Source organism: Penicillium pulvis (genome assembly GCF_028828015.1).
Source record: "Penicillium pulvis strain IBT 33274 chromosome Unknown contig_23_segment0_segment0, whole genome shotgun sequence".
In the NCBI taxonomy this organism is placed as follows: domain Eukaryota; kingdom Fungi; phylum Ascomycota; class Eurotiomycetes; order Eurotiales; family Aspergillaceae; genus Penicillium; species Penicillium pulvis.
This window is the reverse complement of record NW_026643075.1, coordinates 2,760,562-2,774,216: the sequence shown is the minus strand read 5'-3', so window position 1 is coordinate 2,774,216 and position 13,655 is coordinate 2,760,562. Positions and strand designations below refer to the sequence as shown.

Sequence of the window (13,655 nt, the reverse complement as noted above, 5' to 3'; positions counted from 1 at the left end):
TCTTCTGTAAATATTCTTTCAAAAGTATGACGGTCGAACTCGCCTATTATCGATATGCGAGGTTTCGGCCCCTATCTGCCCCCTCTTTAACAAATTATGAGCCTTAATGACTCACGAAAAAGTCACGTTCATCGATTTGCTTTCAAACCAAAGATACAACCCGTTATAAAGCAGACATAGAAGCTTGACTTGGTCTCATCTTTTCTGTTATCTCCAGAATTTCCAGCAACTAGACCCTCGAGATCATCTTTGTTTCACGCATACACGATAACATGGTAACCTGCACAAGCATCCCGGTAGTTATACCAGAAGATGGCCTACCGACGAAGGCTATGATCAAAGATATTGTCGGCGCGTTTCTCACCAAGGAATGGTCAAATATGGATCCAGAAACGCTCGTTGTGACATACAACACTGGATACGCAAACACAAACTGTGTCGTGGAACGACCAAGGCCAAAGGGCGACACGCACGCCGAACCTCTTAAAGTGTTCCTCAAGATCAACGGCGAGCTTGATGGAGAAATTGAGGTGTTCAAGGACTTGGTTCCCAACAAACACGAAGAAGCACAGCTGTGCTATGATTACGGCCAATCAGGTCTTGGTGCCAAAGTCTATGGTTTCTTTCAGACACAAGATGGTGCTTTCGGAAGGGTTGACGAGTTCCTGGATGCACGCAATCTAGAGCCAGAAGATGTGGAAGACGCAAATATCCGAGCCGACGTTGCAAGAGGACAAGCCGCTTTTCACGCCATGGCGACACAACGGGAGAAAAAGCTGGTCGAGACATATTACGATATCATCACCCGAGATCTTGCGAAATATCATAAAATGGAAAAACTCAAGAGGCTAGCCAACGAAGCAGGTGTCAGTATTGACAGTATTATTGACTTCGACTTTGTGTCGCGAATTAGATGAGTTACCGATAGACTGAATTCGATCGGAGGAAAAAAGGGATGGTGTATTCATGACGTTCAATTCATGAATGTGCTGGTGAAGAACAGCCCCAAGCCGGGAGAAAGCAAGATCATCCTCATAGACTTTGAATTCGTCTTCCAGAACTACCGAGCGTTCGATATTGGCGGCCACTTTTTGCAAAAGATGTTTCAATGGTTTGACGACGAGACCAAGATTGCCAAATGCCGACCTTATACTGAAGAGGAGAAGATTCACTTTTGCGAGGAATACGCAATGCGATGGGATGAAACGACTGGGGACTCGGATACAGGGCAGCAGGTCTTTATGGAATCTGAGCTGGGTGTCATGCTGGCCATCACATTTGAAATCCACAACATGCTTTGTTTTATGGACCAAGGTGATGCCAAGGAACCTTTGGAACTCTTGGGGCTCAAGAAGCTATTTGAAGAGTTTGTCAATCAGTACAAGAGGCTTGGACTGGAGGAATAAGAGCCAAAATATATTTTGGGCGTTCGCCCTCAATGTACATACCTAACTCGGGATGAATTTTTGGCACAAAATCTATGACCTTGTCTATAATTTCCCTATAACGAAGAAATGAAAATGTACATACAGAAATCGTCTATTCAAATTCTTCCTTGATCGCTACGGCAAATCTGCGGGCTGCTTCTGTGAGATTCTCTTTCGATGCCGATGCAAAGGTAGCCCGGAAGAACATTCGACCCTGTACTGCATCACTCTCGGCCCAAAAACACGACCCAGGCGTCACAAAAACCTTATTTTTGACAGCGGAATCAAAAACGGATTGTTGGATTGTCGAGTGGTCACTCCCAGTCTTATACAGAGGGTGGGACTTCCAGTTGATCTCAATCCATTGCTAATGAAGTCACCAATCAGCAAAAGTGTGCACAGAACATAAGTATAGGAATACTCACAAACATGCCCGCGTGGGTGGGAGTCCAGTCCACAAAGTCTTTGGGAAGATATATGTCGCATGCCTCAGCAAAAACGTCCCTTCTCCATGTATATTCCTTCTGGATACTCTTTAGCCACTTGAAGAAACCCAAATGTCCCCACTGGTGATTGAGGAGCTTGAACACAATAACCTGGGAGAAGCCACTAGGATGTTGAGATGAAGTTTCATTCTGTCGAACAAATGTCTCAATAACCTGCTGAGACGCAGTGACCCAGCCCATCCGAGCACCAGGAGAAAGAACCTTGGATAGTGAATCCAGTCGAAGGACTCTCCCATCCACATCGAGACTCAAATATGATGGTATAAGATCATCGGCCTGAGATGAGTCAAGAGCTTGGTTTGGGCGGTACTTCGGCAACTGCAGGTAGTAATAAGGCTCATCTTCTACAATGTAGAGATTGTGCTTTTGCGCCACATAATAGATGGCCTTCCTTCGTGCAAGAGACTGCGTGGCTCCAGTTGGATTTTGACCTGTCGGAATCATGTAAAGCAAAAATGGTTTACGTGCTCCCCGAGCTTGCTCATCCCATTTGCAAAGCAAGTCGTCAAGCTTGGTTGGAATGATACCTTGTTCGTCCATCTCTACGCCGAGAGTTTTGATGCCCTGGGGCCATGCTGTTTCCAGTGCACTCGCGAATGCATAATTCTCGACAAGTATATAATCTCCTTTGTTGCAGAAGATCCTGAGGGTCGAATCCCATGCGGCTGTACTTCCGACGGTTAGGCAGCAGCCCCAGTCAGCGTAAGGAGGGTCATGTAGTAACTAAATCAGTTAGCTGTGGGTCCTAAGCTTGAAGCTGGTGTGGTTATGTATGGCGATCTTACTTCTGTATGCTCTGTCACAAAGCGTATCATCTGTGCAGAGCCGGTTCCTTGACCATAGTTCAAAGCAACATCCAGGCCTAGAAAACATCAGCGAATTGTTTCACCAACGTCTGAACGGGTGAATCTAACCGTAGTCATTGACTCCTGCCTCAAAGTCATACTTAGCCATGTGAAGGACTGACTCGGATACCCCTGTCTCCACCGAATCGTTTAAGCTGTTTGACACTTTGACATCGATCTCTTTGAATGGGAAGTAGGCAGCTGAAGGTGCTCCAGCACCGAGGGAAATCATGCCTGAGATTTTTCACTATTAGTGTCTTTCAGTGAAATTGGTACATATCGTACTGACCAGGTTCTGCTGCAGCTCGAGCAGCTGCCTTGATGCTGGAGGGTTGTCTTTTGGATGCCTCTTCGGAAAATAGTGCTGTTCGATATGAGTAAGACGAATCATTCATTTGACAAAGAAGACCAAGTGAACAGCCTACCTTCCCATCTTTTTGCTGTTGGCTTAGAAGCGAATGACCCTACTGATGCATCGAGCGCTTCGCATCCCAGCGAACTTTTGAATAAATCACTATCGCCCTTCGCTTCAACTTGGCCAAATAAATCCGAACTGCCTTTTCGCCAGAGAGGATCGCCATTGGGGCCAAGGCGGCTGGTAGCACATTTAGGGAACATCGTGAAGTAATGTTCAGCAATTGGGACCTCCAAGGTCTAATGATTCGTTTATTTACTGTGCAGAGATTAAACAAGAACGAGAAAGTATAGGCCTTATATATTTCTGCTCAGATAAGGGGCTTAACGAGTCAGTGTGGGTTATCTCACTTTCCAAAGCTGAAATAAAATTGCTGTAACAAAATCCGATAGAAAGATCCACAAGCTTCAATCATTATCCCGTTGACCAAGGTTGCGATTGTGTATTGAGTGGATATATAGGTCCCAGCCAATCGGGGAAATCCCCTTCGTCACCAGGATCCACCTTCCACGCGCTCTCCAGGACTGTTCATCATCAACAGGACTCGGTCTGTCTCCCCCACTTTTGAATGGCTTTGGCTGCTTTGTCTGGAATGACTCCCTGGTCCGTTTTCGTAAGTTGTAGGGGACAAGTACCAGTGAGACACCTACAATGACCTCGATTGTCCTCCTAAACTCCACGGTCTTGACCTTAACAAAATCGAGAGAACATTGCAGCAAAAAGATATCCACTGCATTGCGATCCGTTTTCATATTTCATCATCTTTTCAAGAACAACGAATATGGATAAAGCGGGGTGAACCCACCTGAATCGGTAGTGTAGCGGGGCTACTCACTACAATGATTGGCTCTCGGAGATTCCGAGAATACATTCCTTGGCTTGGCTTCGGGGCATAGTCTGTACACCCGAGGTGAATATAAAGTCCCCCATTTTCCAGTATTCCAAGGGGCAACCACGACCTTTTGACACTAGCAAATATGACAAGATCTACGGAGAGACCACTCAAGCGCGCTCGCTATGCTGAAGATGATCTCGATAATAACGAATTGATGTCCGCTGCCGAAGGATTCTTCGAGGCTTTGGGTATGTAAATTGCCTTAAAGATCTGCTCGAATACTACTGACGTATCTCTGAAGCCGAGGCCGGCGTCACTTACTGTTTCGTCAATCTGTAAGTATTAAAATAATGCCGGTGTTGACATTTCATGGCAGGAATTAACATGCAACAGAGGAAGCGATCATCCTGCCATGCTCGAAGCCATGATCAAAGCAAAGCAGAGTTAGTCTGCCGGCCGAGATCGAACAAACTATATTGCCAATTCTAACCAGGTCCAGAGCAACTTACCAAATTTCCCAACATCATTACGTGCCCATCGGAACTTGTGGCTTTGTCGGCAGCTCTTGGCTTCGCTCAAGTCACAGGAGATCCAGTATGCACCCCGCACTTTACCTTGCCTGCATTTTCTCTAATCACAATTAGCAATGCGTCCTCGTACATGTAGACTGCGGCACACTAGCGCTTGGACAGTCCATTCACAATGCCTCCATTGGTAGAGTGCCCGTGTTGTGCTTTGCAGGCCTTAGCCCCTTCACCCAAAGAGGAGAACTTCTAGGTTCACGAACTGAGTATGACACGACTCATCTCTTCCTGCTTCCCATCTGACTTTGGCACAGATTTATCCACTGGCTACAAGATGTTCCTGATCAAGCCTCGATCCTCCGGCAATATTGCCGATACTCCGGTGAAATCAAAACTGGGCGGAATATTAAAGAAATGGTCAACAGAGCCTTGCAAATTTCCTTATCGGATCCCAAAGGTCCAGCTTATCTTATGGCTGCAAGGGAGGTTCTTGAAGAGGTATGGGCCAAATCAATACTTCAAGTGAATAATGACTGAAAGACCTCAACTATAGAAAGTGGACAGAAAGTTTCTCGAAAAAGAGAATCTAAACCCGATCGCTCCAAGTGCCTTACCCGAGTCAGGTATTAACTTTTCAATCCTGATCTTTGAGCATTGCTAATGGCAATAGATGTCGAATTAATTGCAAATGCACTCTTAAATGCGAAACGTCCCCTTGTGATCACAGGCTATCTTGGCCGCAACACTCATGCTCCACCGCTTCTGGAAACACTTTGCGACAAATTACCCATTAGCGTTGTCGAGATGGTAGGCTCCGATCTCTGCATACGGAGCAATCATCCAGCCTATTTGGGCGTCACTGTCACAACACACCCGGCGGTTCTGGAAGCTGATGTCATTCTCATCCTGGATTGCGATGTCCCGTGGATCCCAACTGCAGGAAAGCCTCAAAAGGGTGAGTAAAGTCTAACTCCTTTCAAATGACAGTAATTCACTTGCTTATTTTCATTCCAGGCACAAAGATATTCCATCTTGATGTTGACCCGCTCAAGCAACAGATGCCTCGTAAGTCTCTAGTTCTTCTTACGTGTGTTTACTCCATAACTAACTTCAATTGCTAGTCTTTTCTATCAATGCTATTCGCAGACTCAAAGTCAGCTGCGAGATTGCACTCAAACAGTTGAATTCCTACCTGGATGAACAAGCTTTAGACAGCCGGCGCTACATTGAAGCTTTCAAAGCACGTGAAACCCGCTATAATGAATGGCGTGAAGCCCTTCAGGCTTTGGAAAAGCCATTGGAAACTAACATCGTCACCGTGCCACACCTGACCTCCAAGTTGAGACAGCAACTCCCCGAAGATACAACCTATGTTCTTGAGGCAGTCACAAATGCAGGACCTATTATCCACCACCTCAATCTGGTAAAGGTAATTACTTTGACTGCAGTAAATACGTCGTGATTGTTGCTGATTTCCTCTTCAGCCAGGAAGTCTAGTCGGCAGTGGAGCTGGCGGTCTAGGCTGGGGCGGAGGTGCAGCCCTTGGGGTGAAACTAGCGAAGCCGGAGACCTTCATCTGTGCAATGTGAGCGCGATCAATTCCTGAGAGAGAAAGTGAACAAAGCTTAATGATTTGCAGTGTTGGAGATGGAACCTATCTATTCTCACAGATGGAGAGCGTTTATTGGATCGCACGGCGCTACGATATTCCATTTCTACTCATTGTTTTGAACAACGGCGGATGGAATGCACCTAAAGTGTCCGCTCTCCTTGTTCATAAGGACGGCCTATCCTCTAAATCTAACAGAAGAGGTAGGTAGTTTGGCCGTCTTGATCCGGAGCTATTTTACTAATTTGTTACGTAGATCTCAACCTATCATTTGAACCCTCTCCCGATTACCCAGGGATTGCTACTGCAGCTGGAGGTGCCTGGGGAGCGACAGTCAAAACACAAAGCGAACTGGGTCCAGCCATCTATGAGGCCAGGGACGTTGTTCAGAGCGGCAGATGTGCAGTGATTGAAGTTGCGTAAGTGCTATTCGTGGACATAGCCTTTAATTGACCCGGACCTAATATGAGTACAGGGTTCCATCGATGTGGAAGGAAACCTAGAGCGAGACCAAAGAACTGGAAGTTGTGTTTAAATATTGTCTTGATTGAATTGATTGAATGAAGTACCAGAGATAAGAATTGCAGATAGTAAAATGCAAGTTGATTTTGTACAGTATCATCACATCAGTTGATCACTTCGACGCCATCCCAATGCTGTTTCCAGTTCACCCACCATGAGCCATGCTTCCGCCCGAATATCAGAACAAGATATAGAGACAATTAGATACAGAGAATATGAGAAAAAAAAGAACATTTAGGAAAAGGGAAAAGGTGGTGATACAATAAGATCAGGCCCGAGCAAATGGCCGTGGTTTCCAAGTAGATCGATCGAATCCAACTTGTGGTTGCCTGCCTGCATGTGTAGAAGTGCGAGGGGGAGTACGAAAATCGGGATATAGACCGGATTCCATATCCATCAGGACTGCACTCTGGGGTTGTGCAGAAGCCCAGCCGTTGGTTTTGCCCGAACTTTTGGTTGAAGAGCGTGTAGTTGAAGGTTTGGTGGCTGGGGCCGAGCGAGTTTTCTCTTTGATAATGTCGCGCACCTCTTTGTCATCTTTGGTGATCTGGGCTTTGATAAATGCTACATCAGATGGCTCGAAAGTTGACATGACGGACTCTCGCGGCGTGTAGGTGTACTTCTCGGGGTGAGGAGAAGATGTCGGTGTGATGGAAGGATCCAGCAAAGCTCGCTGGCCTTGATCTAAAATCTGCGAAATGTCTAAAGTTTCACCGTGAGGAATCTTGTCAGGATGCGAAGGTGTGACGCAGTCCATGTCGACCTCCTTTCGCAGCACATGGTCAACGTCAACGGCGGAGAAATAAGCACAAGACTGAGGAAGATCATCGATGCCCACTTGCTGTGAGAAGAGAGCACGGGTCCAGACGTTGGCGATCTGCAGAGCTAGAGCTGCGCGATATCTGTCCTCGTCCTTGACCAGGTATCTGATTTCATCATGGACGGTGATTGACAAGCGAGCGTGAATGTTGAATCGTCGAATCAGATAATCCATTCCGACAATGAGAAGGTGGAGATAATCTACCCCAGATGATTGAATAGCCCAGTTGATGCGAGATGTCATGAAGCTGCCTTTGTTGATGAAACGTCGCATGAGGGCCTCTGTAATCCCAGCCCCCAAAGCGGGAGTTCGTGGTTTTTCCTGATCGGCGAATTCCTCCAGCTTGTTGAACACAAATGATTCAGTTCCACCTCGCCAGAATGGGGAGTCACTGAGAAGTCGACGCGAAGTTCGTATACCCTTGGTCTCCTTGTACAGATTCGCCGCTGTCTCTTGTGTTTGCCTCTCGGTCAATGACGGATTGAATTGACGGAGGAGAGTAGCAGCAAACTTGACGCCTGCTCCATAGATACGCCCATAGTTGAAGACCTTGGCATCATTACGGGAGATTCCCAGAATCTGCGCACTGCGAGAGTGCAGATCGGTTCCCGCAGCCTTGGCGCCCTCCAGTGTCATGAAACCGATGGCATTGCCTCCGTGTATCTGGAAAGATGCATCACCGACAAGACTGGCTATCCAAAGCTCTTGAGAATCAACATCTGCGCCGACAAACGAGTATCCAGGTGGGGCTTTGATCATGGCCTTGAGCTCTGAGCCGACTCGGTTGCTTTTGGCATTGCTTGCAGTGAGCCAAGTATTCTCCACCGCGCGACGAGTAATAGTGCCCATTGGGATGATCTGGGGCAAGATGAACCCCAGTCGGTTCTCATCCTTGCTTCCAGAATCCGCCAATTTGACTTGGTCCTGGTAGACTACCATCTGACTCATGATCCGGTCTCGAGCACTGATCCAATATGAGCAAGAGGCATTCATGTCCAAAGCTTCCTTGGCAAGCTCGAATTGTGACGATAAGATCCCGCGTTCGAAATATTGCATGTAACCTTTACCCAGCGGATTGGTGCATCTGGCCTGGGGGCCATCTTTATGTGGGATCTTGAAGTAAACGTTTTTTCTGTCGTCCCGCAACTGCTGAAACTTCTCTTCGGTCATGTCACAAAGTACAACTGGCTGATTTTCGTATTTTTTAACTTGGTCACGAGGAACGCGAAAGGTCCAGCCGTGCTTGTCAGACCAGATGAGTGGATATCCATCCCACGACAGCTTGAGTAGGATAGGCGCAATTCGAGTCCGCACCGTCAAACTGATGTCCGCATTGCTGCTGGGGAAAAGATCCTTGTACCACTTGGGCATACCTGGCTTCTTTTGACGCGCCGCTGGGCGAGGAGGATCGCCTTTCTTCTTTCCCTTCACCATTTTGATCTCTTGGCCGGACCAGTCCAGCTGTTGCAACCAAGGATCACTTGTATAAACATCAGGCTGATCTTTGCTCTTCAAAGCTTCGTTGCATAGTTCAACAAGTTTCCGTTGGACATCATCGAGTCGTTTGTGGTATGTTTCCTCGGCCTTGGCAAGGTATTCTTGCCAAGTTTGATTGACTGGAAGAATGACGGAGGACAAGTGTCGCAGAGCGCCGAAGCTAACAGGATGGGGGCAAGTCTCGAGAAAATTGGGGAAAACTTTGCGGTAGACGCGGTGGGTAATGGCGACATCTGCAGCACAGTAGTCCACTAGTTCCTCCCATTTCGCCAACAGAGATTCTCTGTCAAGCTCGCCAAAGAAATCTCTCTGTGCCTTGTCGATGGTAACATCGCAATGAAACTTTGCCACATCCCGCAAAGAATTCACTGAGCTTCGACCGACCCATAATTCTTCCTCCTCCTCACGTAGCATGTTATTCTCAAGCAATGAAGCGAGTTCGGCAGAATTGTGGTCGCTGGCAATTTTGTCGCGTAGGTCTTTGTTCTTCTTATGACGCATCCACGTAGGCCTTTGCTGCGAACACATTCCATTCACAGCGACATGAAGAGACATTGTGTCCACGAAGAAGTTGTGCGATTGGCGCATGTCATATTCCTCAAGGACCCGGGCACGGTCATATCCAATATTGTGTCCTACCACTATCCGGGGCTTCAAGGGGTCGCCCAACGGTATCAGGTGTATTTTCTCCTCAGTTTCACCCAGAAGCCACGGCGAGAGCCATGCATACCAGCTTGTCGGGCTGACAGCGCAAGCCATGACTGCAAAAGGATTGTCCTTGTACATAACCTCCGTATCGAATGTGAGCATCTCCTCATCCGGAGCATCCACAGGCTCCGAAGAGCCATCTGGGTTGTATTTGGTCCATCCACTGCGTTTCACCCACTTGCGCGGTTTTGTGGGACAATTCACGGCTGCATAAGACTTGGCGAAGGTCAGATATGGTTCCGATGCATCCATGCCCAGCTTATAGAAATGCTCATCCAGAGTCTGTCCATGGAGAGGGGGCAGATCAAATGCGATGGGATCTGCTGATTGGGACTTTCCGAGGAGGTCGTGTCTGGTCAAGTGGTCTCTGGACAAGGCAACGAGTTCGGGATCTGGTACGCGAGCTTTGCTGGGAAATACTTGAGGATATACATAATCGCTCAGCTGCTGAACACCGATCTCGTTGAACCTAGGCGATGCGGGAACTAAAACTCCGTCAGTGGATTGATACAAGCGGGCGCGCCCGAGCTCCGGCTGCGATCAACGTACCTTGAAGAGATCTTTCAGGCGATGAGTTATCGTTGGTAGCGAGAGAATAGTGCCGTGAAAGTCGGCTACGCAGAGAAATTTGCCATGACTGGGGATGAATCGATGCTGGTCGCAATTGCACGCGCGCAGATCTCACGAGCCCCCTAGAAGGAGAGCAGGAAAGATTCCACGATAACATGGTCTGTGGGCATTAATTCAAAATAGTAATGGGATCAGGTCATGGTATCGTCAGCGCGACTGCAGCCCTGGGCTGCACTTTGCTAATTGTAGAGATGAAGGTGGTTCGTGCTTTTTGGGAATTTCCATATCACTCCCTATCGCATCTGAGCGTCATATCCGGCGGCCGGATTATCAAAGATCCGCCACCCGTTCATGTATACAGCCAAATTTAGTTTAGCGCCGTATTATCATAAATGATAAATAGGATGGCAACCTGAGCTCTTGCAAATTAAAGCCAAATTCAGGGGGTATGGAGTCTAAACTGAGGCTGATGCATATTACACACTCATCCAATAACCGTGTTACAGTAGATACTACAAGGAGATTAGTGTAGACTCGCGTCTAAAGCGAAAAGGTGCGACATCACAAATGTCATGTGATATAGCAGAGGATATTTGCCATCTCAACACCGCCCTCTTATCGTTATCGCGATAACTATTCTTCACTTTCTTGATCAACCTTTTGCCCCACAACCCCATATATAACTGTGATTCAACTTGCAAACCAAATCCGTGTTGATCATCTCCGACTATAGCCCTTCCTCAATGATTCCGGCCATCTCGGCCATTCTCTACAACACCCAAACATCAGCATCGAGGCCAGCTCAGCATGAGTCGTAGAGATCCGGTGGTCGATTTGACCCCACAGCCACAACAAATGCGAACCGCCTCTGGTCAATCCAACTCCCAACAAGTCTCATCGTCGCGTGACCGGCGTTCAATATTACTTGAATCACCACCAGGTCCAGCCCGTGGTGTCAAGCGCCGTCGGACTGATACTGAGTCATCCTCTTCTGAGGAAGATTCTTTGGAGGATGAAAGACAAATTGACTCTGTCGATTTGACCAGTCCTGAAGTACCAGCGCTCGCAACAGCACTTTCCAAACAGAGACGGGATGCCATCGAGGCTCAGCAATCTCATGATGAAGACAAAAGTATGGGACTGTTGAAGGCTTACAAGTGCCCCATCTGCATGGATACACCAGAGAATGCGACAAGCACTATTTGTGGTACGTTCTGAAGACATCTATTGAATTTTCTTAGTGGCATTTCCTCACATGCGTTTCAATCTAGGTCATCTGTTTTGCCACAGCTGCATCATCGAGTGCTTGGATCGTGCCCTCGAACAAAACAGGCAGATGCGGACTACCTGCCCTGTCTGCCGAAAGCCTATAACCAAGAAAGAGATAAGCGGCCCGCGCCGCAACCTCATCCCTCTGCAACTCAAGTTGATGACCAAGAAGAGGACTTCATTGCAATCGACAGAGGCCTAGTAACTATTATTCTTTTACCGAGTCATCTCAGCATCGCATTTCCGGGCATCATACGGGATGTCGTTCATTTTCATGGGGCGTTTCTTCGGGCGTTCCTTATATTTGCGATTTCAGCTTCACATATAATGTTAACGAATGGAATGAATCACCAACCTTTCTTCTTTCTTTGTCTATCTTAATACCCAGATCTTGGGTATAAAGAATGAGTCAGTAGTGGCATCAAGGTCATTTCTTTAGTCCAACTCCCAACTGTGTTACATATATGTTCGAACCCTTGGGAAAGGCTGAGAGAAGTGACTTTACTATTGTTGATAGAGTTGACTAATATTAATATATGGCATGAAAGCCTAGTGCTAGCCTCACAGTTCTAGAGAAACAGTTGAGAGCCGGCATGGGGCGAATGTTTCTTATCCTCATGCAACCCACTCATAGTCAGCGAGAGGAAACTCGTCACTACTGGCAGATGCACTACCAAAGAACATTTCCACGAGTTCAAAAATCCTGGTCCAACAAATAAAAGCGAAAACCTGATTTCGCAGCCATAAACCCCAAGCTGACTGTGGTGCAAGAAGTGCAGGAATCAACGGTGGTATCTTTTGTAAATCATTGATGAGCGGCCTCATTTGCGCTTCATAGCCCCCAAGTGCCTCATCAAAATTCCCCTTATGCTTACAAACCTCGCCAGCCAACAAATAGGCACCGACTATGGCGAGGGTTGTACCAGTACCAGTAGGCCCCGGCGCATACCCTGCATCCCCAACAAGAACAAATCGACCCTTGGACAAAGCCGGGGGTTTGACCTGAACCAATTCAGTCGCATAGAAATCATTCGACAATAGCATGCATTTCAGAGCCAAATTTGCCTCCCATCCCACGCCCTGATAATGCTGACAGATATAGTCCTTGACCGCATCTTCTCCCTTTTGCATGGCCTTCCGAAAAGGCAATATGCTTTCCATGTCAGAGCGTGGATTGCATCCCATAAACGAGATGCGACTTCCACCCGCCGCGTCAGCTCCCACGGCCATAAAACGGCCCCCAACAGCACTATGCGCTTCCCCGATCTTGGTTCTTTGGCCGAGATCTTGATCAGTACTGAAAAATGAGATCCAGCTATTGGTCGAAACAATATGATCGCGGGAACCACAGCCGAGGCCGATAGATCGAGTTCGCGAGGTCGCTCCATCGCATGCGACGACAAGGTCAAATTGTGCCTGGGGCAAACTGCCTGTGAATTCGACTGTGACAGGCCCATCTTCACTGGGGCCTTGCTGGATGGAGGCAACTTGTTCGCCAAAAACATAGTTGATATTCTCGTTGTCTTTTGTCATATCGTAAAGAATCCGGGATAGATCACCTCGTGCTATCTCGTATTCAGATACGAGTGATTGCTTATCAGGGTTTCCGGTTGGTTTGATAGTTCCGTATGCTCGGCCCTCAGCGTCGACGAAGCTGATGCCCTCTATGTCTGCTTTTTTGGCGCGAACAGCAGCTTCCATTCCTGGCATCTTTCGCATGACAGTCACACCGGCCACCCGAATATCAATGTTGTGTCCATTTGTGCGTAGAGCTGGGAAGCGCTCGATCACTGTGACATTGGCCCCGGCTTTGGCGAACCAGTACGCTGCCGTTGGCCCCGCGATGGAAGCACCCACGATGAGGACCTTTAATTGAGACATTACCTAATGATGTGTACATTTGCAAGAGATACTAAGAGCTCGGGAGGAGGAAATTTAAATACCAACTCACGGACTTCTAAAACCCGATGGCGCTCGGGGTGAATATTGCTGACGAGGCATAGAGCTCGGGCGGTAGTCGGGCCCGCAACCCCCGAACTTGTGTTAAAACTGGGTCGATCTTGAACCTTGAAGAACAAGTCAAATCAAGATAATGACTTAAACTCGTG

At 47.6% G+C, this 13,655-nt stretch overlaps 6 protein-coding genes across 6 annotated transcripts; 3 read left to right on the top strand and 3 right to left on the bottom strand.

Annotated features, from left to right (window-relative positions):
* Positions 1-272: 272 nt before the first annotated feature.
* Positions 273-1,406, top strand: N7503_005317 (choline/ethanolamine kinase; the record flags this gene model as incomplete). The annotated part of the gene is made up of 2 exons (XM_057064864.1): positions 273-879; positions 946-1,406. The coding sequence occupies 2 exons, from the start codon at positions 273-275 to the stop codon at positions 1,404-1,406; spliced, it is 1,068 nt and encodes a 355-aa protein (XP_056922607.1).
* A 133-nt stretch (positions 1,407-1,539) lies between these two features.
* On the bottom strand, positions 1,540-3,396 carry N7503_005316 (uncharacterized protein; the record flags this gene model as incomplete). The annotated part of the gene is made up of 6 exons (XM_057064863.1): positions 1,540-1,794; positions 1,853-2,656; positions 2,719-2,795; positions 2,848-3,012; positions 3,068-3,142; positions 3,204-3,396. The coding sequence occupies 6 exons, from the start codon at positions 3,394-3,396 to the stop codon at positions 1,540-1,542; spliced, it is 1,569 nt and encodes a 522-aa protein (XP_056922606.1).
* A 774-nt stretch (positions 3,397-4,170) lies between these two features.
* N7503_005315 (uncharacterized protein) lies at positions 4,171-6,664 on the top strand (the record flags this gene model as incomplete). The annotated part of the gene is made up of 14 exons (XM_057064862.1): positions 4,171-4,276; positions 4,330-4,363; positions 4,422-4,471; positions 4,528-4,622; positions 4,673-4,818; positions 4,867-5,050; positions 5,106-5,175; positions 5,223-5,507; positions 5,567-5,617; positions 5,674-5,981; positions 6,037-6,137; positions 6,192-6,364; positions 6,418-6,580; positions 6,637-6,664. 14 exons carry the CDS (start codon positions 4,171-4,173, stop codon positions 6,662-6,664), a joined length of 1,794 nt encoding a protein of 597 aa, XP_056922605.1.
* A 287-nt stretch (positions 6,665-6,951) lies between these two features.
* N7503_005314 (DNA-directed DNA polymerase gamma MIP1) lies at positions 6,952-10,435 on the bottom strand (the record flags this gene model as incomplete). Its single annotated transcript, XM_057064861.1, has 2 exons — positions 6,952-10,193; positions 10,258-10,435. The coding sequence occupies 2 exons, from the start codon at positions 10,433-10,435 to the stop codon at positions 6,952-6,954; spliced, it is 3,420 nt and encodes a 1,139-aa protein (XP_056922604.1).
* A 650-nt stretch (positions 10,436-11,085) lies between these two features.
* On the top strand, positions 11,086-11,749 carry N7503_005313 (uncharacterized protein; the record flags this gene model as incomplete). The annotated part of the gene is made up of 2 exons (XM_057064860.1): positions 11,086-11,485; positions 11,550-11,749. The coding sequence occupies 2 exons, from the start codon at positions 11,086-11,088 to the stop codon at positions 11,747-11,749; spliced, it is 600 nt and encodes a 199-aa protein (XP_056922603.1).
* Positions 11,750-12,162: 413 nt separating this feature from the next.
* Positions 12,163-13,428, bottom strand: N7503_005312 (uncharacterized protein; the record flags this gene model as incomplete). Its single annotated transcript, XM_057064859.1, has 1 exon — positions 12,163-13,428. The coding sequence occupies one exon, from the start codon at positions 13,426-13,428 to the stop codon at positions 12,163-12,165; it is 1,266 nt and encodes a 421-aa protein (XP_056922602.1).
* Between the last annotated feature and the right edge of the window lie 227 nt (positions 13,429-13,655).